Source organism: Erpetoichthys calabaricus, chromosome 4 (assembly GCF_900747795.2).
Source record: "Erpetoichthys calabaricus chromosome 4, fErpCal1.3, whole genome shotgun sequence".
Lineage (NCBI taxonomy): Eukaryota > Metazoa > Chordata > Cladistia > Polypteriformes > Polypteridae > Erpetoichthys > Erpetoichthys calabaricus.
In genome coordinates this window covers 200,404,899-200,430,198 of record NC_041397.2, presented here as the reverse complement: position 1 = coordinate 200,430,198, position 25,300 = coordinate 200,404,899, and the positions used below count along the sequence as shown (strand labels likewise).

Here is a 25,300-nt window from a genome sequence, read left to right as displayed (position 1 = left end):
TTTAGTACTTTCATTAACTCTTACCTGCTCTGCATGTGTATTGTGCCAGCGTTTTTGAATTCTTAATGACGTTCTACTTTATCATCTACTCTTTGTCTTTTATTTCTGGCCCTGGGTGTGGCACAAAGTCTCATCTTGAGGGACATAAAAGTATCTCTCTGAAAAATTCACATCTTGTCCCAGGATTTTTTTATTATAATAGATTAGTTGGTAGGTATTAAACGCAACTAGAGTGTGAGTCATACACAATATTCAGTAGCATTGTTGGGTGGGGGTTAGTGGATTTTATCATGTTTTGTTTCCACAGTTAATTCACATAGAAATATATTGTTCTATTACTATTGCTGGAGTAAAAAGCAAAAGAAAATTTTTTAATCAACATTATTCCAAATTATAATTTGTTTATATTATACATGTCACATGTCTTGGACACTCGGGTGAAGAAAGGGGCGGAGCTGTCAACTGATCACCACCTGGTGGTGAGTTGGCTTCGATGGTGGGGGAGGATGCTGGTCAGGCCTGGTAGGCCCAAACATGTTGTGAGGGTCTGCTGGGAACGTCTGGCAGAGCCCCCTGTCAGAAGTAGCTTCAACTCCCACCTCCGGCATAACTTCGACCACATCCCGAGGGAGGTGGGGGACATTGAGTCCGAATGGGCCATGTTCCATGCCTCTATTGTTGAGGCAGCTGACCGGAGCTGTGGCCGTAAGGTGGTCGGTACCTGTCGTGGCGGCAATCCCTGAACCCGTTGGTGGACACCGGCGGTGAAGGATGCCATCAAGCTGAAGGAGTCCTACAGGACCATTTTGTCCTGTGGGACTCTGGAGGCAGCTGATAGGTACCGACAGGCCAAGCGGAATGCGGCTTTGGTGGTTGCTGAGGCAAAAACTCTGGCATTGGAGGAGTTTGGGGAGGCCATGGAGAATGACTTTCGGAATGGCTTCGAGGAGATTCTGGTCCACCATCCTGCGTCTCAGGAAGGGGAAGCAGTGCAGTGTCAACACTGTATATGGTGGGGATGGTGCGCTGCTGACCTCGACTCGGGACATTGTGGGTCGGTGGGGGGAGTACTTCGAAGACCTCCTCAATCCCACTAACATGCCTTCCAATGAGGAAGCAGAGCCTGGGGACTCAGAGGTGGGCTCCCCCATCTCTGGGACTGAGGTCACCGAGGTGGTCAAAAAAGTCCTTGGCGGCAGGGCACTGAGGGTGGATGAGATACGCCCGGAGTTCCTCAAGGCTCCGGATGTTGTAGGACTGTCATGGTTGACACGCCTCTGCAACATCGCATGGACATCAGGGACAGTGCCTCTGGATTGGCAGACCGTGGTGGTGGTCCCCCTCTTTAAGAAAGGGGACCGGAGGGTATGTTCCAACTACAGAGGAATCACACTCCTCAGCCTCACTGGAAAAGTCTATTTGGGGGTCCTGGAGAGGAGGGTCCGTCGGATAGTCGAGCCTCGGATTCAGGAGGAACAGTGTGGTTTTTGTCCTGGTCGCGAAACAGTGGACCAGCTCTACACCCTTAGCAGGTCCTGGAGGGTGCATGGGAGTTTGCCCAACCAATCTACATGTGTTTTGTGGACTTGGAAAAGGCATTCGACCGTGTCCCTCGGAGAATCCTGTGGGGGGTACTCCAAGAGTATGGGGTACCGGACCCCTGATAAGGGCTGTTCGGTCCCTGTACGATCGGTGCCAGAGCTTTTTCCGCATTGCCGGCAGTAAGTCGAACCCGTTTCCAGTGAGAGTTGGACTCCGCCAGGGCTGCCCTTTGTTACCAATTCTGTTCATAAGTTTTATGGACAGAATTTCTAGGCGCAGCCAGGGCGTTGAGGAGGTCCGGTTTGGTGGACTCAGGATTGGGTCACTGCTTTTTGCAGATGATGATGTCCTGTTTGCTTCATCAGGCTGTGATCTTCAGCTCTCTCTGGATCGGTTCGCAGCCGAGTGTGAAGCGGCTGGGATGGAAATCGGCACCTCCAAATCCGAAACCATGGTCCTCAGCCGGAAAAGGGTGGAGTGCCCTCTCAGGGTTGGTAGTGAGATCCTGCCCCAAGTGGAGGAGTTCAAGTATCTTGGGATCTTGTTCACGAGTGAGGGAAGAATGGAGTGTGAGGTTGACAGGCGGATCGGTGCGGCATCCGCAGTAATGCAGGCTCTGCATCGGTCTGTCGTGGTGAAAAAGGAGCTGAGCCGTAAGGCAAAGCTCTCAATTTACCAGTCGATCTATGTTCCTACCCTCACCTATGGTCATGAGCTATGGGTAGTGACCGAAAGAACGAGGTCGCAAATACAAGCGGCTGAAATGAGTTTCCTTCCCAGGGTGTCTGGGCTTTCCCTTAAAGATAGGGTGAGAAGCTCAGTCATCCGGGAGGGACTCAGAGTAGAGCCGCTGCTCCTCCGCATCGAGAGGAGTCAGATGAGGTGGCTCGGGCATCTGTTCTGGAGGCCTCCTGGACGCCTCCCTGGTGAGGTGTTCCGGGCACGTCTAACCGGGAGGAGGCCCCAGGGAAGACCCAGGACACGCTGGAGGAACTATGTCTCTCGGCTGGCCTGGGAACGCCTTGGGATTCCCCTGGAAGAGCTAGAAGAAGTGGCCGGGGAGAGGGAAGTCTGGGCATCTCTGCTCAAGCTGATGCCCCCGCGACCCGACCTCGGATAAGCAGAAGAGGATGGATGGATAATTTGTTTAATGGTATACAATATCTTTTATTTTCATGAGTCATAATCCAAACTAATTTTTCTTTTTGGTAAATGGAATGGCTTGTCTCACTCTGAAATTTTAATCCTAATTAGTCTTGGTCAGTCAGAGTTCTCTCAATCCCACTGGTTATATATTTTTTTTTCTCCCAAAAAAAACAGTCGTAAAAAGCCTCTGCATATGAACAGATATCAAAGAAGCTGAAAATGCTGGTATCCTTTGCATGCATAATAATACAATTGCAAAAAAGAAAAAATACAGACTATTCTATGATTTAATCATTGTAAAAGTACTGTGACCTATTTAGCTACATTTGGCTGAGTCATTTGGGCTCCCCAGTAACTGGGAGAGGGTGATGAGTAGTTACATTACGAGTAGGAAAAACAGGACATATACAGTGGGTACGTATTCAGACCCCCTTCGATTTTTCACTCTTTGTCATATTGCAGCCATTTGATAAAATCATTTAAATTAATTTTTTCCCTCATTAATGTACACACAGCACCCCATATTGACAGACAAAAAAAAGAATTTTTGAAATCGTTGCAGATTTATTAAAAAAGAAAAACTGAAATATCACATGGTCCTAAGTATTCAGACCCTTTGCTCAGTATTTAGTAGAAGCACCCTTTTGAGCTAATACAGCCATGAGTCTTCTTGGGAAAGATGCAACAAGTTTTTCACACCTGGATTTGGGGATCCTCTGCCATTCCTCCTTGCAGATCCTCTCCAGTTCTCTCAGGTTGGATGGTAAACGTTGGTGGACAGCCATTTTTAGGTCTCTCCAGAGATGCTCAATTGGGTTTAAGTCAGGGCTCTGGCTGGGCCATTCAAGAACAGTCACAGAGTTGTTGTGAAGCCACTCCTTTGTTATTTTAGCTGTGTGCTTAGGGTCATTGTCTTGTTGGAAGGTAAACCTTCGGCCCAGTCTGAGGTCCTTAGCACTCTGGAGAAGGTTTTTGTCCAGGATATCCCTGTACTTGGCCGCATTCATCTTTCCCTCGATTGCAACCAGTCATCCTGTCCCTGCAGCTGAAAAACACCCCCACAGCATGATGCTGCCACCGCCATGCTTCACTGTGGGGACTGTATTGGACAAGTGATGAGCAGTGCCTGGTTGTCTCCACACATACCGCTTAGAATTAAGGCCAAAAAGTTCTATCTTGGTCTCATCAGAGCAGAGAATCTTATTTCTCACCATCTCAGAGTCCTTCAGGTATCTTTTAGCAAACTCCATGCGGGCTATAATGTGTCTTGCACTGAGGTACATTAATGAGGGAAAAAATTAATTTAAATGATTTTAGCAAATGGCTGCAATATGACAAAGAGTGAAAAATTGAAGGGGGTCTGAATACTTTCCGTACCCACTGTATATATATTAGACAGATATATTAGACAGTACTAATGAAGTCAAGGTTACAATGGGAAAACACCTAGAATCGGGGAGTCATCCTCATTCCGCTTCTGTTTCCAGATTCAGTTTTATTTTAGGCTCTCACATGCAGTATTGGTAGAAATGCAGGGTGGTGCACGAAAATGTAGCCTGGTCTTCGTGTCAGTGTGATTGAGTTTTATTAGTAACAAAAGAATAAGAAAATGTGTTAATACAGTTTAAAAGGTCTCTGCTGGAAGTTAGGCAAAGTGTCATGTTTCATAGAAACATTCTTTGCTAAACAACAGTTGCTGCTTTCAAAATTACAGGCTTAAATTCTGGATTCCACATCTTTGTCAGTGGTGCAGTAACTGTCTTAGCATCTACAGTTAACCTGTAGTTTTCCTATAACTACTTTTTTACTAGCTGACAAGTGTCCTATTGTAACATACAACATAATGATACAAATTAAATTTAAATTTTGAAAATAATTTTCAAAACATAAAATGAAGTTGTATAAATACCTGTTTATAATATTTAAATAATTTGCAGGTTCTAGAATTATCCTTTCTTCTCCAGTGCAACCAGTACTCCAAAGTGTGATGTTCCCTGTATCTGTTGTTGGACAAAACAGCACTACCACCTTTCCTGTTTCAACTAATCAGGTAAACTATTTTATACAGTTTTCATAAAAACTCAGTGTTGTTTTGAATAGTCTTGACAGTGTGCAATTCAATGTGCAATTCATGTGCCTGGTTTTATATATCTGTGGTTAAAAAAAAAAAAAATTTGCAGATCTTGTAACCTGAGAATCAGTGGATAGACTGTTATGAAATTTCCCGGACAAGTTGCACTTGTTTCTTTCAAGAGCTAATGAGGTGTTCAACTAATTCCACCTATTCAGCTTTGAGCCACCAACAGTAGCCAAAGCACTGCTCAGAAGTTCACAAAAATTTGGAATGTGCCTTTAGGACTTTGAGACACAGACTTTTGTTAATTTTTACTTCAGTGCTAAGCTCAGTGCTTTAAGTCATTAAGGCTCAATATTTTCAAAACATATATTGCATTAAATTTGTGAGTGTACTGTATCAATATAGCACATCTGATGATTTACTGTTGCTTGACAGCCGTGTACAATTCAATGAGTCATTTGTTTTTGAAATAGAAAAGTTTGGATCGTTAAGCAGGAATCTGATTGATAAAGTGAACTTAAGATCACAGTAGAGATGAAAGCATTGAGACAGTGACATTTTGAAATATCCCACTCCTTTTTATTATTTGTTAAATAAAACATGGATATAACATTTATTACATCTTGCCTGAAGAAGGGCCCGGAGTTGCCTCGAAAGCTTGCATATTGTGATCTTTTTAGTTAGCCAATAAAAGGTGTCATTTTGCTTAACGTCTCTCTGCATCCGTAAAGGCTAACACTGTACAACACCCTAGTAACTTAGCTCCAAATTAACTTTAAGTCAAGCCAGAATTTTGTGGAGATTGTCTGCTTGCTTCTAACTTCATTGGAGATGGATCTTTCCACATTATTTGGAACATTCTTCTTTCTTGCTTTAAATCCATAAACTAACTCTTAATTTTTTTAATAAAGTTTCTCCCTGTATTTGTGTTAATGCTGTGTAGACACATTCGTTAGATGACATGTTTGTCACCAGTGGCTCAAAGCCAGTATACAGACAGGTTAAAATCCTTAAAATGAACTTTGTTTGGTTTTTACATTGTTTTTTTCTACCATCTGAGGGCTTCTTGTTTATTAAATGCCTTAGAACATGCCCAGATCATTAGCAGGCATTTTCCAGCAGATAATTCTATATATACTGTACATTTAGGCTTAGGTAATTTTTTTTTTTTTTGCTTTTAAATAATTCTTGTTTTTATTCAGTAATCTTCATATGAGAGAATTGTTTTGGTCTTATTTGTAGTTAGGAATGTGTCTGTGACATCCCACCTAATAAGAAGTGGAGGTAAAGTACTGTATACTGGCCCAGGGATAGAAACTAGGGATAGGCGATACCACTATTTTTGAAATCGATAAAAGTATTTTATGTGACCGTATTTCCGATAGTTTTTTTTTAAAACAGCATAGGAATTTGTTTTCAAGTGATGATAGTATTTTAGAATGGCCAATATTAATAGTTCAGTCTATATTTAAATGAACTAATATCCCATCCATTGCAGGGCCAAGACACCAAACACATGCTACGGCCAGTTTAGCCTACCTTCATTTAACCTGAATGTCTTTGGACTCCAGGTCACAAACCTGTCTCCTTGCTGCAAGGCAGCAGATTTCCACTTCACCACATTGACACCCAGAATGAAAATACAAACGTAATAAAGATAAACATTTTACGTTTTCATAAAGATTTTGTTTTTGTCTAATACATGCAAAATGAGCAATCACTTCACAAAAGTACTTAAATGGATACCCTCACAACACTAACATTTGCAAAAAAAATACAATATTCCCACATTTGCATTTTCTATTACATTCTGCCCTTTTGTTTTGTCGAGAAAGATTTTGTCACATTAGCTTTAAATTTAATTAAGTTTCAGATTTTTATTTAGAAAAAATATTGTTGACATTTGTAAACTTAATCCTATTTTGCCTCTGTGGGTGTAAGGCAGGAACAATCCCTGGACAGAGTGAGAGCCCTGCCACATATATCAGGGACCAATTTAACCCTGACAGTCCATCTAACCTGTATGTCTTTGGACTGTGTAAGGAGACAGGAGCAGAATACAATTTTAACAATACAAAATTTAGTAGAAAAATTATATATTTTTTTTTACATTAGATGCGGTTACTAATGCAGTTAAAGTAAATAAAAGCCGAAAGTGTGTTAGCACATTCTATGCCTTTGCAAGAACCTTGTTACCGCATCTTACAGAAAAAAATAGTAATTGATATTTTTTAATGGTATTCAATACCAAATGAGTACAGTTTGAGTATTGAAGTATGGATTTACGGTGGTCTGCTTATCCCTAATAAAAACTGGTAAAAGTTTTGATGGTATGGAAAGTGCAAATAAAAACAGATAGCAGTGATTTAAAAATTCATTTTGACTTGTAATCCTTCACAACCAGTATGAAGAAAAGTTATTAAGTGTTTAGTGTGGTCAATTTAATTTTTTCATACATATACATCCAAGTCAATAATTCTTACAACTTTTCACCTGCTTAGATTTAATTTTTTGCTATGTTAATGTCAAGGGTGCAAGCCCAAGTTTGTCTATATGTGGCCTTCAATCCGTCATACAGCACTGCGTCAAGAACCGCCATTCATCAATAAGTGATATAACCACATGGGCTCAGCAGTACTTTGGCAAACTTTTATCAAGTACCACAAATACATAGTTACATCCACACATGCCGATTACATCTATACAGAGCAAAAAAGGAGGCCATATGTTAACAGTGTGCAGAAGAGCCTTTGGATGGACCATCCAACAGTGGATGAATCAGTATTTCAGGTCTTTTTTTTTTTAGAAGAAATGTGTGTTATATCCTCTGGAACAAAGAAGTAAATGACCATACAGACTTTGACCAGCTACAGATCCAGAAGACAGCATCTGGGATGATATGGTGTTGTGTCACTGCATTGGGCAATGATAACCTGCAGTTCCATTAAGACACCATTAATGACGAAAAGAAAATACAGATTTTGCCTGCAAGATGCTTCCTTGGACGCTCATGCATATTTCAGCAAGACAATGAAAAACATGCATTACCAAGGCATAACTGTGTAGGAAGAGGGTGCAGATGCTCAACTGGCCTGCCAGCAGTCCTGACCCGTCCCCAGCTCAGAATGTGTGGTGCTTTTTGAAGCACAAAATGTGACAACAAAGGCTCCCTACTGCTGGCACACCTTAAGACATCTTTGCAAGGAGAATGGGACAAACTTACATCTGAAACACAATAAATTAGTGTTTTCAGTACCTAAATGTTTATTACATGTTATGAGAACGAAAGGCAATATTACAAAGTGGTAAATTCCTTACGGTCCAAACTTTTTTTTTTTTTTTTTTTTTTTTAAAACATGTTTCAAGGATCAAAATTAAAATAAGTTTGTTTTTGAAAAACAAATGAAGTTAATTAGTTGTAACTTCATGGGGCTGTTGTATATTTTTCAGTTTAAAGGTCATTTAGTATCCTTTACTAATCACTGCTTTCTGTTTATTACTTGCATTTTCCATTTTGGTCTCAACTTCTTCCGAGTTGGTGTTGTACATCAGCTAAAGATGCAGCCTCACTTTTAGGTAATAGCATTTAAAAATGCACATTTTTCTTTTTTTACATTTTTGTCTAGCTTTAAAATTTTAGATTGCATTGTGTATTTAATGGGGGTAAGATGTGTGTGTTATGTATATATACTTTTATTTATTTATTTATTTTTTTAAATACTTTTTTAGGTATTTCATGTCCCAGTTGGTTCCACTTTACCAACTACAGCAAAGTTGCCTATACCAGCAAAACCGAGACAAATAGCACTCAAAAGCTCTTCAGACACAAGTAAGCAGTAGACATTATAAAAAATGGCATGCAGTATCTGGTACTTAAGGGGTATTTTTTGTGTTTATAAATTAGGGCTGTCAAATTATACTACAACTGGGGTTCAAATGATTAAAAATAAGAAATACTTAAATACTGTATATTTGAACATAGGTCCTAAGTACTACTATATGTACATTTATATTTAATGTGCCTTTGTATGCTTTATTATTATTGTTTTTTGTTTGCAGTACGTCACATATAGCACTTCTGCGCTGTCACTCCACCACAGAAAAAAATTTTTCTGTGCATAGAAAGCAACCTGATCAAAGAGAAAAGTGCATCCAGGACAGTTTACATGCCTGCATATATTGAACTCCTACAAAATCGCTCATGATTACTTAAACAAGTGAAACACACGTTACTTTAGTCCTCCACACCTTCTCTTTCCTCCAGCAAGCGGCTCTGCTGTGTGCCTGTCCGCTAGGGTAAAAAATGTGAAGGCAATTTCATCTATATTTTATATATGTGGTGGCATGGGGAGTCTATTGATGTTTCACAAAAGGAGTTACTGAAAGTACTAAATGCTGTATTGTAATGATCTTTGGGTATTCCCTCCTCATATTTTTAGTTGGCATACACTGTCATTAATAGCAACTTAAAAACTCTGCTAATAAGTAAAAAAAAATAGTACACAAAAAGTTTGAATACACTTCACATATAGGTGTGAAGCATAGGTTATAGTTTAAAAGAAGAAAACAGCTTCTGGATAGTAGATCATTTGTGTGGAGCAGCCCGATTTGATAAAGTTTGCAGAGTGGGGTGCCAGTAGTTAAAGAATCATACCGGATTCATCACCAAAATATAGCACATTGTTTTAGGAATTACGTGTCAAGCCAGAAGCCTCCAAAAGACGTGTTCATTGAGGAAGCTAAGAATGCTTTCCTGACATTGAAAATGCTATTTAAACTAGAGATTTTAAAGTGGTTAAAATAATAAAAGGAAAATCAAAAATATGGCAGTTATTTCCCATTATGTCAAAGAGAAATGAAACCAGTTTTTGTTTGATACAATGAATTCTTAACAGTTTTACACCAGCAAATCGTGTGAGGTTCAAGAATGAAAGGGAACAGGATCAGGACCAAAATGATACTTCTGGGGTGCTGAAGAAGGGTTTCAAATGTGTTGATAGTACGCTTGTTAACCAAAAAGCAGAGCACAGATGTAGAAAAATCTGTCCAAACTAACAATTACAAATTGTAAAAATCTTGCAAAATACTTACTTATTGCAGTATACCGTGTCTGGAGTAACACAAAGCTGAAATTAGTGCATGGTTAAAAAAGGACTTTTTTTTACACTCAAATACTAACATTTGCCTTTAAATAGATCTAATTTTTCTAAACTTGAATTATATTTAAATAGCAATGTTTGTTCTGTCAAAGTACAAGTATGTTTTGTGTTTTTTATTTAATACATTATTTAATATTTTATTTATATTTTATTTAATATATATACTGTAACTGGTACATGTGTAACAGTTTATAAAATCCATATTGGGTCATGAGTTCTATTAATATGTTGGCTCACAAACATTCTAATGCCTTGCTGAGTAGAAAACATTTGGCTACACCTTAAATCTAAAATTTCCAAGTCAAGAAGAAATGGTGGGAAAACCTAAGACTTTCAGCAGTAATAAAATGTTTTTGGACTTTTGGATAAAATGTATGTTTATTTTCTGGCAAAAAATGTAACAATTACATTATTTGAACATATCAGATTAATTAAGATAGTAGAAGCAGTGAGGTACTCTTAAACCGGTCCTAAAACACAACCAAGAATAATGGCAAAACAGATCAAAAGCCATTTATTTTGTAGAACACGGCAACAAAATATAATATTTGAATTTAATGTGAAATATATGAAAGCTATAATAATATGGGAAACTGCAAGTTAAATTAAATAGTAGTAAAGTCTCAATATTCTAAGAATCCAGACTCTATCCTGGAATAATGCAAATAAATCTTTATTCTGTAGCTTTGATTGATGCAGGGTATTATTAGAATTACATCAGTATGAAGATAGATAGGTAGGTAGGTACTTTATATAGTAAAATTAACAACAACAACAACAACATTTATTTATATAGCACATTTTCATACAAAAAGTAGCTCAAAGTGCTTTAAATAATGAAGAAAAGAAGAATAAAAGACAAATAAGAAATTAAAATAAGACAACCTTAGTTAACATAAAAAGGAGTAAGGTCCGATGGCCAGGGTGGACAGAAAAAAACAAAAAAAAACTCCAGAAGGCTGGAGAAAAAAAATAAAATCTGTAGGGGTTCCAGGCCACGAGACCGCCCAGTCCCCTTTGGGCATTCTACCTAACATAAATGAAATAGTCCTCTTTGTAGTTAGGGTTCTCACGGAGTCACTTGATGCTGATGGTTATACAGACTTCTGGCTTTTAATCCATCCATCATTGTTGGAACATCATGGTGCTTTGGGTAGATGGTGGTGGCACAAGCCACCACCAATAGGACACCGGAAAAGGAAACAGAAGAGAGAGTAGGGGTTAGTACAAATTTTGAATGAATAGTTATTATAATGAATTGGATATACAGAGTGTCAGGATTAAATTACAGTGAAGTTATGAGAAGGCCATGTTAAAGTAATGTGTTTTCAGTAGTTTTTTAAAGTGCTCCACTGTATTAGCCTGGCGAATTCCTACTGGCAGGCTATTCCAGATTTTAGGTGCATAATAGCAGAAGGCCGCCTCACCACTTCTTTTAAGTTTTGCTCTTGGAATTCTAAGGAGACACTCAGTTGAGGATCTGAGGTTGCGATTTGGAATATAAGGTGTCAGACATTCCGATATATAAGACGGGGCGAGATTATTTAAAGCTTTATAAACCATAAGCAGAATTTTAAAGTCAATTCTGAATGACACAGGTAACCAGTGTAGTGACATCAAAACTGGAGAAATGTGTTCGGATTTTCTTTTCCTGGTAAGGATTCTAGCAGCTGCATTCTGCACTAACTGCAAACGATTGATGTCTTTTTTGGGTAGTCCTGAGAGGAGTGCATTACAGTAATCTAGCCGACTAAAGACAAACGCATGAACTAATTTCTCTGCATCTTTCGATGATATAAGAGGTCTAACTTTTGCTATGTTCCTTAGGTGAAAAAATGCTGTCCTAGTGATTTTATTAATATGCGATTTAAAATTCAGATTACAATCAACGGTTACCCCTAAGCTTTTTACCTCCGATTTGACTTTTAATCCTAATGCATCCAGTTTATTTCTAATAGCCTCATTGTATCCATTATTGCCAATCACTAAGATTTCGGTTTTTTCTTTATTTAATTTGAGAAAGTTACTATTCATCCATTCTGAGATACAGGTTAGACATTGTGTTAACGAATCAAGAGATTTGGGGTCATCAGGTGCTATTGATAAATACAGCTGTGTGTCATCAGCATAGCTGTGGTAGCTCACGTTATGTCCCGAGATAATCTGACCTAATGGAAGCATGTAGATGGAGAAGAGCAGCGGACCCAGGATAGAGCCTTGTGGAACACCATATAGAATATCATGTGTCTTTGAGTTATAATTACCACAACTAACAAAGAATTTTCTCCCTGCCAGGTAGGATTCAAACCAGTTTAAGACACTGCCAGAGAGGCCCACCCATTGACTAAGGCGATTCTTAAGAATATTATGATCAATAGTGTCAAATGCGGCACTCAAATCTAAGAGGATGAGAACAGATAAATGGCCTCTGTCTGCATTTACCCGCAAGTCATTTACTACTTTAACGAGTGCAGTTTCTGTGCTGTGATTTGTTCTAAAACCTGACTGAAATTTATCAAGAATAGCATGTTTATTGAGGTGCTCATTTAACTGCATAATGACTGCCTTCTCTAGAATTTTACTTAAGAAAGGCAGGTTAGAGATGGGTCTATAATTTTCAAGAGAAGAGGGGTCGAGATTATTTTTCTTAAGTAGGGGTTTAACTACCGCAGTCTTAAGACAGTCTGGGAAGACCCCCGTATCTAATGACGAATTTACTATGTCAAGAACATTATCAATAAGCACACCCGATACTTCTTTGAAAAAATTTGTTGGTATTGGGTCAAGGGCACAGGTGGATGGTTTCATTTGAGAAATTATTTTATGTAAATCAGGTAAATCTATCCTAGTGAAAGACTCTAATTTATTTATTATGGAGTACTGGGGTTTCGGGGGATCCTTAGTGTTGGGGAGATATTCTATGTTATTTCTAATATCATTAATTTTTTGATTGAAAAATACAGCGATAGCCTCACAGGTTTTACTGGAAGTACTTAGGAGGCATTCCTTTGAGTTACCTGGGTTTAACAGATGATCAATTGTCGAAAATAAGACTCTGGGATTACTAGCATTGTTATTTATAATCTTAGAGAAATAGCAGCGCCTCTCAAGACGGACTGTGTTATTGTATTCTGTTATTTTAACTTTTAATATCTCATAGTCAATAGTTAGTTTAGTCTTCCTCCATTTACGCTCAGCTCTACGGCATGTTCTCTTTAAATCAGACACTCTTTGGGTCTTCCATGGTATAACAATGCTAGAAGATTTTTTAACTGTCTTTTCAGGTGCAACTATGTCAACAGCAGCCCTCACTTTAGTATTAAATCTTTCCACCTTACTATTTACATTCTCCTCGCTATTATAGTTGGCACTATAAACGGACTGATTGGTTAGAATGTTTGTAAGTTTTAAAGTTGCTGATGAGTCAAAGAAGCGTTTTTTAACAATATGCTTCTCATGAGTGTTTTCTATCATTATTTCTATATTAAAAAGTAGAAGAAAATGGTCTGAAAGACCAATATCAATGACCTGCTTTATATCAACTTTTAGTCCTTTAGTAATTACTAAGTCTAACGTATGACCTGCTTTATGTGTAGGCTGATTAACGAGCTGTCTCAAATCAAAAGAGTCCAGGAGGTTCATAAATTCTTTTACTTTTTGGTCACATTGATTATCTACATGAAAATTAAAGTCGCCGACTATTAAGAGTGCGTCATAGTTCGTAATTAAGATTGACATCAAGTCAGAGAATTCCTCAAAGAAAGACGCGTTGAATTTTGGAGGTCTATACACGGATAATACTAGAACGTGAGAATCTCCCTGAATAATAATGGCGAGATACTCAAAAGACTTGAATTTACCAAAACTGATATTTTTACATTTTAACCTGCTAGAGTAAATGTTTGCTAGCCCTCCACCTCTCTTTCCTTGGCGATCAGCACGAGTAAAACTGTAATCCGGAGGCGCAGATTCGATTAAAACAGCTGCGCCATCTGAGCTAAGCCACGTTTCACTTAGTGCAATAAAATCTATTTTTTTTTCACTAATAATGTCGTTGATAAAAAACGTCTTGTTAGTTAAAGCTCTAATATTTAATAGTGCAATATTCAATGTTTCGGAGGAGCAGAGATGAATACTATGTGCGTTATTGATATAGGGAACAGGAATTAAGTTATTTTTATTAGCGCCGCTTTGTGTGTATTTTTTATTTAATCTATGATCTGTTTTTACAGTTTTAATACATTGTTCATCTAAAGTAGTAACTTTAATTAAATTATTGGCGTTTATGCCGTATTGCCTAGATTTTCTATGTGCATTAAGATTGGTTATTACAGTATTTATGTTGCGCACTTTTATGGAAGATTTTTTTAAACAATTATCATGACCAAACACAGGAGTGGCATTTCGGAAGGGGTTAAAAGCAGAGATAGATAGTCAAGATAAACGAATTACCTTCGATATGTTTTCGGAGAGGACCCGGGCGCCGAAGCTGTTCGGATGCAGGCCATCTCGCTTGAAGAAATTAATAAGTGTTCTTGCACACTACAGAGATTAGGTCAGGTATTTTGTATGTAGAATTAATGGGTTTGAGTAATTAACAAATTTGAACATTTACAACAATCTGGATATGAATAGGCCATTCAGACCAACAAGGCTGGCCAGTCCCATCCACTAGCTTCTTCCAAGATAACATGAAGGCTAGCTTTGATGAAGGTGCCTAAAGTCCTACTGTCTACCACACTCCTTGCCAACTTATTACACGTGTCTGTGATTGATAAGTTGGTTATGAATGATTGAAATGTTTACAGTTAAGCCCAATAACTTAAATGATGGATAGATGGATAAATCTTTTCCCTCTTAAATCTAAACAGGTCAAGATATATAATGCAAACAAATTAACCTAAATTACTAAGTTAAAAAGTGTAAAAGTAAGTAACAAAAGCTTATTCACATCAATTTTTCCCCTACAATGTAACTAAGGCAGTTTAATTAAATAACTATCTTCAGCATGCATGTCGGTTTAATCAACATTGTACATGATACATGCATTACTTTTGGAACAGACTCCTGATCCCAATGGCCTGTTATTACAAAAAACAGTTTCAGAAAATTGATTAATATAGACTGGCTGAATACAAGTGTTAGAGTTTAGATCAGTTTCTGAGCCAATAAAGACAAAGCATAGAGTGTCAATAATTGCATTGGTTTGGTTTCAGGGCTTTAATCTGGTTAAATGCTAATGAAACTGAATGCAGCTTTTACATTACATGTAAAGCTTATTCAAATATTGAAATTTGGCATTCTGACATTTGATTGTTTAAAGAAAGATGCACTTATTAATTACATATTAATGCAGATTGAAGAATGTAGCGAAGAAATACTATGATTATGCAGTATGTATATAAAATATTAGGTGCTTAATGTCTTACTTTTGCATTCCCTTTGAAGGAAAGTCCTCAAATGTTGGATCGGGATCCGAGAAATCTGCAAATGTCAGTAGTATACCAAAGCAAAGGTAGGAGATGCAAATGAATCCTGTTTAATTCTATTGTGAACATTGATTTCTGCATCCTGAATTATTAAGATTAGACATGTAACAATTTATAAAATAATTTTTATTCAATGTGTTATAGTAATGTCAAAACGATGCATTTTTCAAAACAGCAAAAATAGGGAATGCCCTGAGAATATGTCTTGCATGTTCATTTTAATTGATTAAAATAATCAGCATTATAAAACTGTTATTTGAGGCTTTTGAATGAAACAATGGAGTTTAGCCTGACCCATTCAGAGTGGTTTATTTGTAGCATATGTAGCACAAAACAAGAGCAGCACATAATGATGTTAAAAAATGAGTTACACGTAGTGACAAAAAAGTAGACTTCCCAAATGAACAATCACAGCACTGTAGTTTTCAATGGTTTTCATCTTGTAAAGTGTTCTACAATTTTTAAATTTTACTTGAGGAAAAATGAGTACATGTACTTTATTTGAAAAAGGCAAAGAAATACCTTAGTGGTGACTACTTTAAAAAAAAAAAAAAAAAAAAAAAACACCTCTCACTCAGTATAGAGGTTCCAGGCATAGCCAGGTAATGCTGAGTCCACTGCCCTTTACAGGATCACCTCATCCTTCACTTTCGGCCATTGAATTGTTGCCTATTTTTCAGATCATAAACAGCTCCCTAGACAGCCTAGCCTTGGTAGCGTTCATTTCTTGTAGTGATTATAACAGTGGTTCTGCATTCTGTGCCTCTGATGACTCTGCAAAAAGGTTTTTCAGATGAGGCAAGGGGTTTTCTTGCTGTGTGCTTATTTTAGTATTTAACACAGCATATATAAATTAAGCATTGTCTGTTATGTATAATGTACTGTATTGTTCAATTCATCACACTTTTCGAATCAAGACCATCATACTGAAAGATATAAAATGATGTAGCATATCGTTACCCCTCCTCAATTAAGAAATATCCTACTTACTAACATCCAGAAGATCTTTAAAAACAAATTGTGAACATATTCCAGAAAGTCGCATCTTATGATGGTGTGGCATTCATTGATTTCTTTCTCTTTCAGATCTACTGTAATGCAAACATCAGGAACTGAGGAACAGCAGAAGCCCTCTGTAGTGCCATCTGTTACGGTTTCATCAGCATCCAGCTCTAGTCTAAAAACAAGTCTAAGTCACAAAAGAGTTCTGTGTTTTGATAACATTTCAACATCCAAAAGCTTAAACACTTCTGTAAGCAGCAGCCAAACAAGTGAATCTAAAGCTTTAATGGTGGAAGCCCCTTCATTAACTGTGTCATCAACAACTGTGGAGTCTGAAAAAACATGTCAAAACAGTCATTCCATCCCTAATATTTCTGTGAAGAAAGATCAGACCCAAAAAACAGGAACTGGAGGAGACTCAAGAACTACTGAACAAACCGGAATATCAGGAGGACATCTAGGTAAAGCAAAGTTATCAGATGGGCAGGACCAAGTGAATCAAAGAGAGAAATTCTCAGCATCTGAAAGTGTACACAAAATAACAGTTCTTGAATCCAAGAATGACTCGGATGTCAGAAAATCATGTGATTCTGTTAGCAGTAAGGATAGATCTAAAGATACTGAATCACGAAGAGACCAGGAAAAAAGACGGAAATCTACTTCTTCTGTAAATAAGAAGAATGAAACACCTGTACACACAGCAAAGACTGATATACATCAAAAAGATAAGTTCACCCCGTCTGATCATAAAGAGAAACACTCAGGATCTGGAAAAGATATAGATGAGAGAAGGAGGTCAGAAATGGCAGAAAGTCGTGCATCAAAAAGCAAAGAGGTGCGGACCGATAAAAAGTCGTCCTTGGAAGATGCTGCTAATGTCACAGCAAATAAAGAAAATGAACTAGAGCCAGAGCAAAGCAAGCAGCGAGCCCAAGAAAATGCTCCTACTAACTCACAAAATGACAAACCTTCAGTTTCATCCAATATTTCTTTGCAAGTTCCAGAGGAACAGAGGCTTAAAATTCGTAGAGGCAAGGGTGTCAGTCCATTAACCAAGCAGGCAGCTGAAATTCTACAGGATATTCAGGGACATGTGCCAGGTTCTCCTCCCTCAAATAAGCTGATATTGAGTGGCTCAGAACTACCAATACCACAGACTCCTGGCTCAGGTAAACATATAGAAGATCCTTTAGACTGCCCAAAGACTCCTGTGCGACGGCGAATAAACAAAGAAGGAGAACTTACACCCAGGCATCTTCCACCACCTGCCACACCAGACTTGCCTACCTGTAGCCCAGTGAGTGAAACTGGAAGTGAGAACAGCATCAACATGGCTGCTCACACACTTATGATTCTGTCTCGAGCAGCTATTGCTAGAACAGGCACTCCTTTGAAAGACAGTGTTCAGCAGACAGGAAAAATATCTCAAAACAACAAAAATTTAGGCAAAAAGCGGAAGCTTAGTGAGGAACAGAAGAGTCCGCCATCAAAAAAGGATCAGCAGAGATCTGTTTCACCTGCAAGGAAGAAGAAAACAAAAGTAAGTAACACTGCTGTCAGTTTCTATTGGATATATTTTATAGTATTTATCAAAATTAGTTCTTATCTTAAGGAAATTCCAGTAGCAAGTGTGCAAGGATTTAGTTTATTCTTCGCATAGAAAGAGGTGTATTAGAAAATTTATGAATATATAAAGGTAATAAATTGTCTAGATACTGACTGATAATTAAATAATTTCCCTAAGGGTTCATTATAGTATGTTACTCATTTTCTTCACCAATAGCATGCAAATATAGTGCAGAATAGTTAAAAACAAAGCGCAAACCAAATCTATTCAGTAATATGAAAAGTGAATTCAACAAATGTGAAATGTAATGTTGAAACATAAACAGGAACATCATGCAGTATACAGTACCTTTAGGAAGTATTCAAACCCCGTCACTTTTTATGTTTTTGATCTGATATACATTGTCAGCTATGGGACCTTTATAGACAGGTGTGTGACTTTCCTTAATCATGTGTAATCATTTGAATTGACCAAAATGTGGACTGCAGACAAGGATGCAACTGAACCAGATTTCAAGTGTTAGAGCATAGGGTCTGAATACTTGTGACAATGTAATTGTTCAGGTTTTTAATTTTAATAAATTTTCACTCATTCCTGAAATCCTGTTTTCACTTTGTCATTCTGGGGTATTGAGTGTTATTTGATGAGGAAAAAATTAAATTAAACGATTGTAGCTAAAGTATGCACCATAACAAAATGTTAAATAGTGATGGTGTCTGAATTCTTTCTTAAACCTCTGTATATGAAATATGTACACAATGGCCTTAAGACCAAGTTATAACTGTCCTTGTTCAGTTAAATTCTTAAAAGGATCATTCCACAGACAAGTAATGAGAAATTCTCTCGGATAGAAGACATCTAAGCAAATCAAGATCTACCACAGGCACTGGGAAGAGAAAGAAAACAAAAGATAACTTCCCTAATAATGGCAAATCAAAAACAGCTATTACAATTAATTAAAAAATAATGAAAGAAAACAATGTAAAACAACCACTATGGCACCTAAAAGGAACATACTAAGGTAAAATTATATGTTTTCAATCTTTAGTTATTTATTTAGGTAGATCGTTTCTGAACCTCCTTTTGGGTATAAAGTTCCCTCGTTTTGTGTTCTTCACCAAATCAGTGACTCTGAAAATTAAAATCACTTTCTATTTTCCCACTATATGCTGTTGAAGTTTATATTGTAGAATCTGAAGTAGTAGTTACAATTATAAAGGTTATTTATTACAGCAAATATGTATTACTAGTAACGGCACACTGCACGTTACACTTGACTTGAGCATTCCTAGTTTTCATCCTCTTTCTCTGTATGTTTATCATTCGTTTGCTCAGAGGTTGATGCGCTTGCTGCTTCCTGAGCAGCTCTTCTTTTCTCCACCCTAGTGGCCCGCTTCTTATCTTTCTTTCGTCGGCATCTTTTCACATTGAAACTGCTTAAGTCAGTTTTTTGTATTGTAATTACTTAGTACGTTTTCTTTAATTTTTCATTTAAGCTGGCACTTAAGTCATCAATCTGGCTCAAGAATGATTTAAGATATGAAAAGGTAGAGGAAGTGACGGCAAAGGTGGTAGGGATGAGAACGGTACCCGTGCGCATGTGCCACACTGCCGCCCTGCTGGCTGCTGCCGAGAGTTGATTCTACAATAAAATAAAAATAAAAAGAGGAATAACCTTGGAGGTCAATCGTCACCCCGAAAGCGGATAGTAGACATCATGTAGTATATTTGTACCAAATTTCAGGTCAATAGGTCAAACAGTTTGCTAGCTACAGGTGATTTAAAATCCTGGAGAGACAAACGAACAGCCACAGCAGCATATTTATATATAAAGATTAAAAATACAGCTGTGTGTTCATACTTTTTTGTGGCCATATGTAAGCTATTTTAAATTACTGTATTGTTCCAGAGTTCTGTCGGTTTCTGTTTTCTCTCTCTAAATTTAATTTGTTTTCTGCACTACAGAAACAGAAGAAGCTATTGGATTCTTTCCCAGATGGAATGGATGTGGACAAATTCTTATCTTCACTGCACTATGATGAGTGAGAAAATGCCTTGAGCAGTGCATGGAACACGCAAGACTGCAAAAACCTGCAGCATATAGGATCAGCGAATCGGCACGGATGATGGTGGGGGGAAAAAAATCAGATAGAAAAACAAATAAACTTGTTTTTTTTTCTCTCTTTTCTCCAGAGGGTCTGCAGAGAGTGCAGGATTCATTCCAGGAAAAGCTTTCTTGGAGACATAGGGATTTGCCATTACTTTAAAATAAATATATATTGGAAAGAATCGGTTTCAAATATGTTAGTAAAAAATTGTGGCAGTAGAAGTGATTGGACACTTCTTAGTCACCTCGTTCCTTCATGCCATCTCTAGTTTATTTATTTTTAAAGGGAGAAATCTGTGTAAAGCTGCTTAAATTCCCCCTCACTTTAAACTCTGAAATGAACAAGTGATTCATTGTTTGTAAAGTGTAAATATACCAATCTTAACATAATTTTATTTTTCTCTTATGTACAGCAAATTCCTTATTGAACTAATTGAATTTAATTAACACTGAAATGTTGCATTATAATGAAAGTTGCTCAGCAATGCTTTTCTTCATTGTCAATTATTTATTCATTTATGATCCCAGTATAATCAGTCATCACTTCTGTGGCTGACTGTGCTACATGAATAAAATCAGTGTAAAACCAGTGCTAGATTTTCCTGCCAACAACACTTATTGAGAATAAATTAAATTAATAGTATTTATAAATCATTTAGCATTTGTTGTTACCTGTCCAACCTTGTTTCTATTTACTGGGGATGATCTGACGTTGCAATATAGTAAATTTGGCAAATCTTGGTCCATTGTCCCTGGCAGATTCAGTGCCTTGGTACAACACGCCAGTTGGACGTGGGTGAGACGCTTTACGGGAGGTAGAATTACCTCCATTCTCTTAGTACCTGCTGTGTTCAATAGGTAACTAAGCTAATATGTACTTTATTCAAGACTTGGTATGTGTTATTACGTTACAGTCTACGGATACAGATCTTGGCTGTAACTATAAATTTGTCCCCCAGTTTCTATTTTTTTTTGGACATTTGACTTAGTTAAAACATTTCCCAATTTTCATATTTGACATTTGCACTCTGGTACTCCAACAGCTACCTGCAGTACATTATTTACTTTAGCTCATTTCTACATGCTTACTTGAGCCTTGAAGACTTTGTACTGTTTTTCTTTTGTTTCGCCACGTTTTCATAAAAGTAAATGGTGTGCCTTAATGTACTTGGAATGCATTGCATCTTTTTGTCACATATTCTACATCTTTTATTTCATACTGCTGTTTTAAGTGGTGAGTGTCTCCTGAAAACCTCTGAAGCTTTGCATTGATTTGCAGACAAGTTTAGTTAAAATAAATTTTATTCTTGTGAACCAGTTAATGTACTTTTATGTTTTCCATTTAAGAATGTTTCTTCAGTATTTTATGGGTGCTGTGGTGTTTTGGTTTTACTGGTATACATTTTACTTGTTTAAAACTAAAAACTATACATCCATAGTGATAAACTTGAACACTTGAAGTGAACCAAAATTAAAATTAAGAATATGTAATTGTTAATCGGATTGAATAATTAAAAAAAAAAACAAAAAAAACTTTTTAGATAAATGTATTTTGGACAGATTTTCAAAATCACATTTGGTACACTGAAATGAAATAATTTAATTTTGCAAATGGCCATCCCAGCAATGCAGTGGTTAGTGGTACTGCCACATAGTCCTGCTTTGATTCTCATACCTGGACATGCCGGTTAGTTTGCATGTTAGCTCTTTGTGTTTGGCTTTTTCTGGTTTCTGCAGTTTTTCCCTCCACATTCCAAAGCCTTACTTGTTAGGTTAATGGACAACTCTTAAGATGTCTGTGTGTGCTGCACATGCACCCGAGTGGAGCAGTGGCCAGCTGGAAAAACAGTGCAGGAAAAGTAAACATACATTTGGTGCAGATTACTTTAGTTAACTGGCTGCTCAGTCACTTTGTAATGTAAATTGGTGCAAATTAAAAATCATCTTTTGGTGATGGAAGGGTGTTTTCTGTTTTTCTCCTTCCATATATTCCTTCACAAACTCGACCACAAAATACAAACAGGCCTCAGATTGTGAATGAGTTCTGTCTCTTAAGACTTTTGTAACCAGATTTTGTAGGTAAGTCTGGTCTTTCACTTGGAAAGTCCGTTAATGAAAAAAATTAAGTAAACTAAAATAAACAAAATGTGTGTACAGTATGTTGACTTTATGCTTAAACATCCTATAGATGTAATAATGGCGCAAAGTAGCTCATAGATTTGGGAAAGGCATGATAATGACATTAAAAGCCCCCACAGACTTATGATTGGTTATGGCTGGTTTACTTCCATGCTTTTTTCAGTCTGTTCATGCTCATGCTTGTGACAGTCTTGATAGTATCAATACCAGCGTGTTCTTTGTCACATGCATGTCACTTCCGCCCACCATACCTATGAACTGGATCACATTACATGCCCAAAGTATGCCAATCTTGGCCTGGCAATCTTAGCTTAAGTTTCTGGCTTAATGCAACCCAGAACCTTTCTGTTCTTAACTCTTTTTATTCACACTATGTGCAAAAGTGTTCAGCAACACTGTAATTCAGTCGTGTTAATTGTTCATGGTCCAGCTTTCGCATCAGTAAATATAATAGAGAACACAGTATTCCTGACCACTCTAATCTTGGTTGTAATAATGATGTCTTTATTTTTTCCAGATCTTAGCCTTGCGCAGCCTTACACTATGACCATATGTTGAGCTTCTAATGTCCGGGTCAAATTCTCCCTCAGTTAATCTTTGGTCCCTGAAATTAAATATTGTCTTTCTTTGTTCTTCATGTTTACTCTTTCAACTATTTAGTTACTGTCTGCTTCCACTTCACTGTGTGGAGATTTCATGTTCTTCCTAACTTGGCACATGCTTCCTCCTTCATTACATTAGGGCTGTCAGATTGAATGTTGCTACTTGACTATAATTCAACTCGTGACTGCTTTTATGTCTCGCTGTTCTGGTAATGACTTGCATCATCACCCAGTTAGTACTAAACTGAAAAAAATTTGTCAGTGCAGATGCTTGGGGTTTTAATGGCTCTTATATTTAAACAACAGTTGCACAAGTGTAGGCTGCCCTTTTGTTGTATTTGTCCTTGCTACGGCCACCAGTGGGGCTGTAACCATAATAATAAAGTATACAAAAAGCATATACAGTTTTTTTTTTTCTGTAGGTGGGGTATAAAGGTAACCAAAACTCATTTTAAGAAACTGATTGCAATTTACTGACGAGAACAAGAATTGTAGAACTATAAATACATCTATTGTCAACACAAGAGTTCAAAGCAGCTGGCTACTTACTCTTCCTGATTTTTAAAGCCTCTTAATTTAGCATTCTATGTTTAGAGTTTGTGTGGGGTCACAGTCAGTTTTTGCTTTGATGCACAGCTCTGGCTGCAAGGATTTGTGTCTCCAAGATAGTTATAAACTTGTAAAAACTATAGCTATGTGCCTGAAACAGTTCAACATGGAATTGGTGCACAACAAGACAGTTTACTACCTACTTGGTAATTCTGACTAGTCTAGTTCTAGATCAGCAGATTTATGGTACCAACTGAGCCTTTAAGGATGATGCAGTGCAGTCCTCTTTACTTTAAAGTCTTTGCTGTGTCTTCTGCAGTTTTGTGTCTTTCTTACATGAGAGTTGAGGAGTAGGGACTCTTTTCTTGGTGTACGACTGATGTCTTGCACAGAGTTTAAGTTTTAAAAAGTGGATCATAGAGCTGGATGCCCTGAACTAACTCTACAGACCCCAAGAAAGGTCTGCTTTATCTTCCTCTTACCAAAAAGATGACATGCATGGGCCTTGTGTTTCAGGTGTACCCTCCTGTACTCCAGTCTGAATCGCACCCACTTATATATCCTGCACCAGATGTGTTATTTTGTCCTTAGGAGTAAGAAGAGCTCAGCTTGCATTTAAAAATGAATTGTCACTTTTTGTCAGAAGTCATTGCTGCAGACACATGAACTTCTCCTTGAACAAGACCTCTTTTTACCAGAAACTCAAAAATCACACTGCATGTCACTATGGCTTCAAGATGTTTTTGCAGCTTTAAAGGAATGAAAACTGAAGTTTCTGTACCCATGTTAATCTGTTTTCTTCCCCCCTGACAGAGAACGCCAATCAATGCCTAACCCTATGCATAACACTGACTTTTTCCAATACAACCAATGGCTCCAGGAAGGGCAAATACCCAGATTATGACAGCTCTATATGCAGTAGGCAGAGAAATAAAAAATAAATAAGGTGGCATAGCAACCATTGTAGAAGTCTTTACAATTTTCATAGCCTCTCTCTTGAATAATGGAAATTATTGAACATGGTTTACGGGAGTCAAAACTTACAAATTTGCAATGTACTGTACAGTATTGTAGAAGAGTATTTGTGTAAAATGAAGACACTTCAAAAAATAATGAAAAAAGTATTTGATACTTAAACTTATGAGCAGTTAAGTTTAAAAAAAACAAACTAATATTTGGTGTAACGAGGCCTTTAAAAATGCATTAATTCACTCTGATACAGTTCTAAGACAGAATTTCTATAAATATCAAAAAGGTGCCTATGACATTTGCACTGTATTGTAAACACACAGCAATAACCCATAAGTGTGCTCATGGCTACTTCAGATTCTCTCTCCATTATTTAAGCAAGTAATGTCGTTTTGAATATCACATTAGATTTTTCATTGCATAATATCATTCCATCTAATTTCACTCCAAATATTTCTGTTAGATTATTGGCAGTTAGATCTAAGGCTATCTGAGGGAGATGCAAATAAATATTTTAACCCAAAATGGTCTAAGTACAGATCATTCCCAAAATGGGCAATCTGCTACTGTCTGGTTTCTGTTATTCTTGGAATACCATCATTGTAGGTTGCCTTACCTCCTGATTCAGTTTTTTGTTAATGCATATCATACACAGTTATGCATATTTGGAGAAACCACACTCTTGTAAGAATAGTGTTTATTGGCTTGATTCAGCCTTTTAACTGCATGAAGCCTGACATACTGTATTTTGCAGTAAACTACAGGAGTTACAGGTGGACCCCTATCTTACCATATGGATTATAGATTTTCTCCTTAACAGGGTAAGGTTGATTAATAAACTTCTACACTCCATTATACATTGATAGGACCTCCACAACATACATTGATCACCCTTATACTCTTCTCTGTACTAATACTTTGAGATGATCTGTTGATAGTTGTCAAGTTGGCA

At 37.3% G+C, this 25,300-nt stretch overlaps 1 protein-coding gene across 2 annotated transcripts in view; it reads left to right on the top strand.

Moving 5' to 3' along the window:
• npat (nuclear protein, ataxia-telangiectasia locus) overlaps nucleotides 1-21,406 on the top strand; it is a 54,880-nt gene extending 33,474 nt beyond the window's left edge. Inside the window, exons 14-18 of one of the 2 annotated variants that reach the window (XM_028800177.2) lie at nucleotides 4,653-4,738; nucleotides 8,495-8,594; nucleotides 15,373-15,439; nucleotides 16,500-17,955; nucleotides 19,948-21,406. In XM_028800177.2, the coding sequence (XP_028656010.2) occupies nucleotides 4,653-4,738; nucleotides 8,495-8,594; nucleotides 15,373-15,439; nucleotides 16,500-17,955; nucleotides 19,948-20,028 (1,790 nt within the window). In that variant the 3' untranslated portion in view covers nucleotides 20,029-21,406. Of the gene's footprint in view, nucleotides 1-4,625; nucleotides 4,739-8,494; nucleotides 8,595-15,372; nucleotides 15,440-16,499; nucleotides 17,956-19,947 lie in introns of both variants that reach the window. The other variant, XM_028800176.2, reaches the window with a different exon arrangement.
• Nucleotides 21,407-25,300: the final 3,894 nt, after the last annotated feature.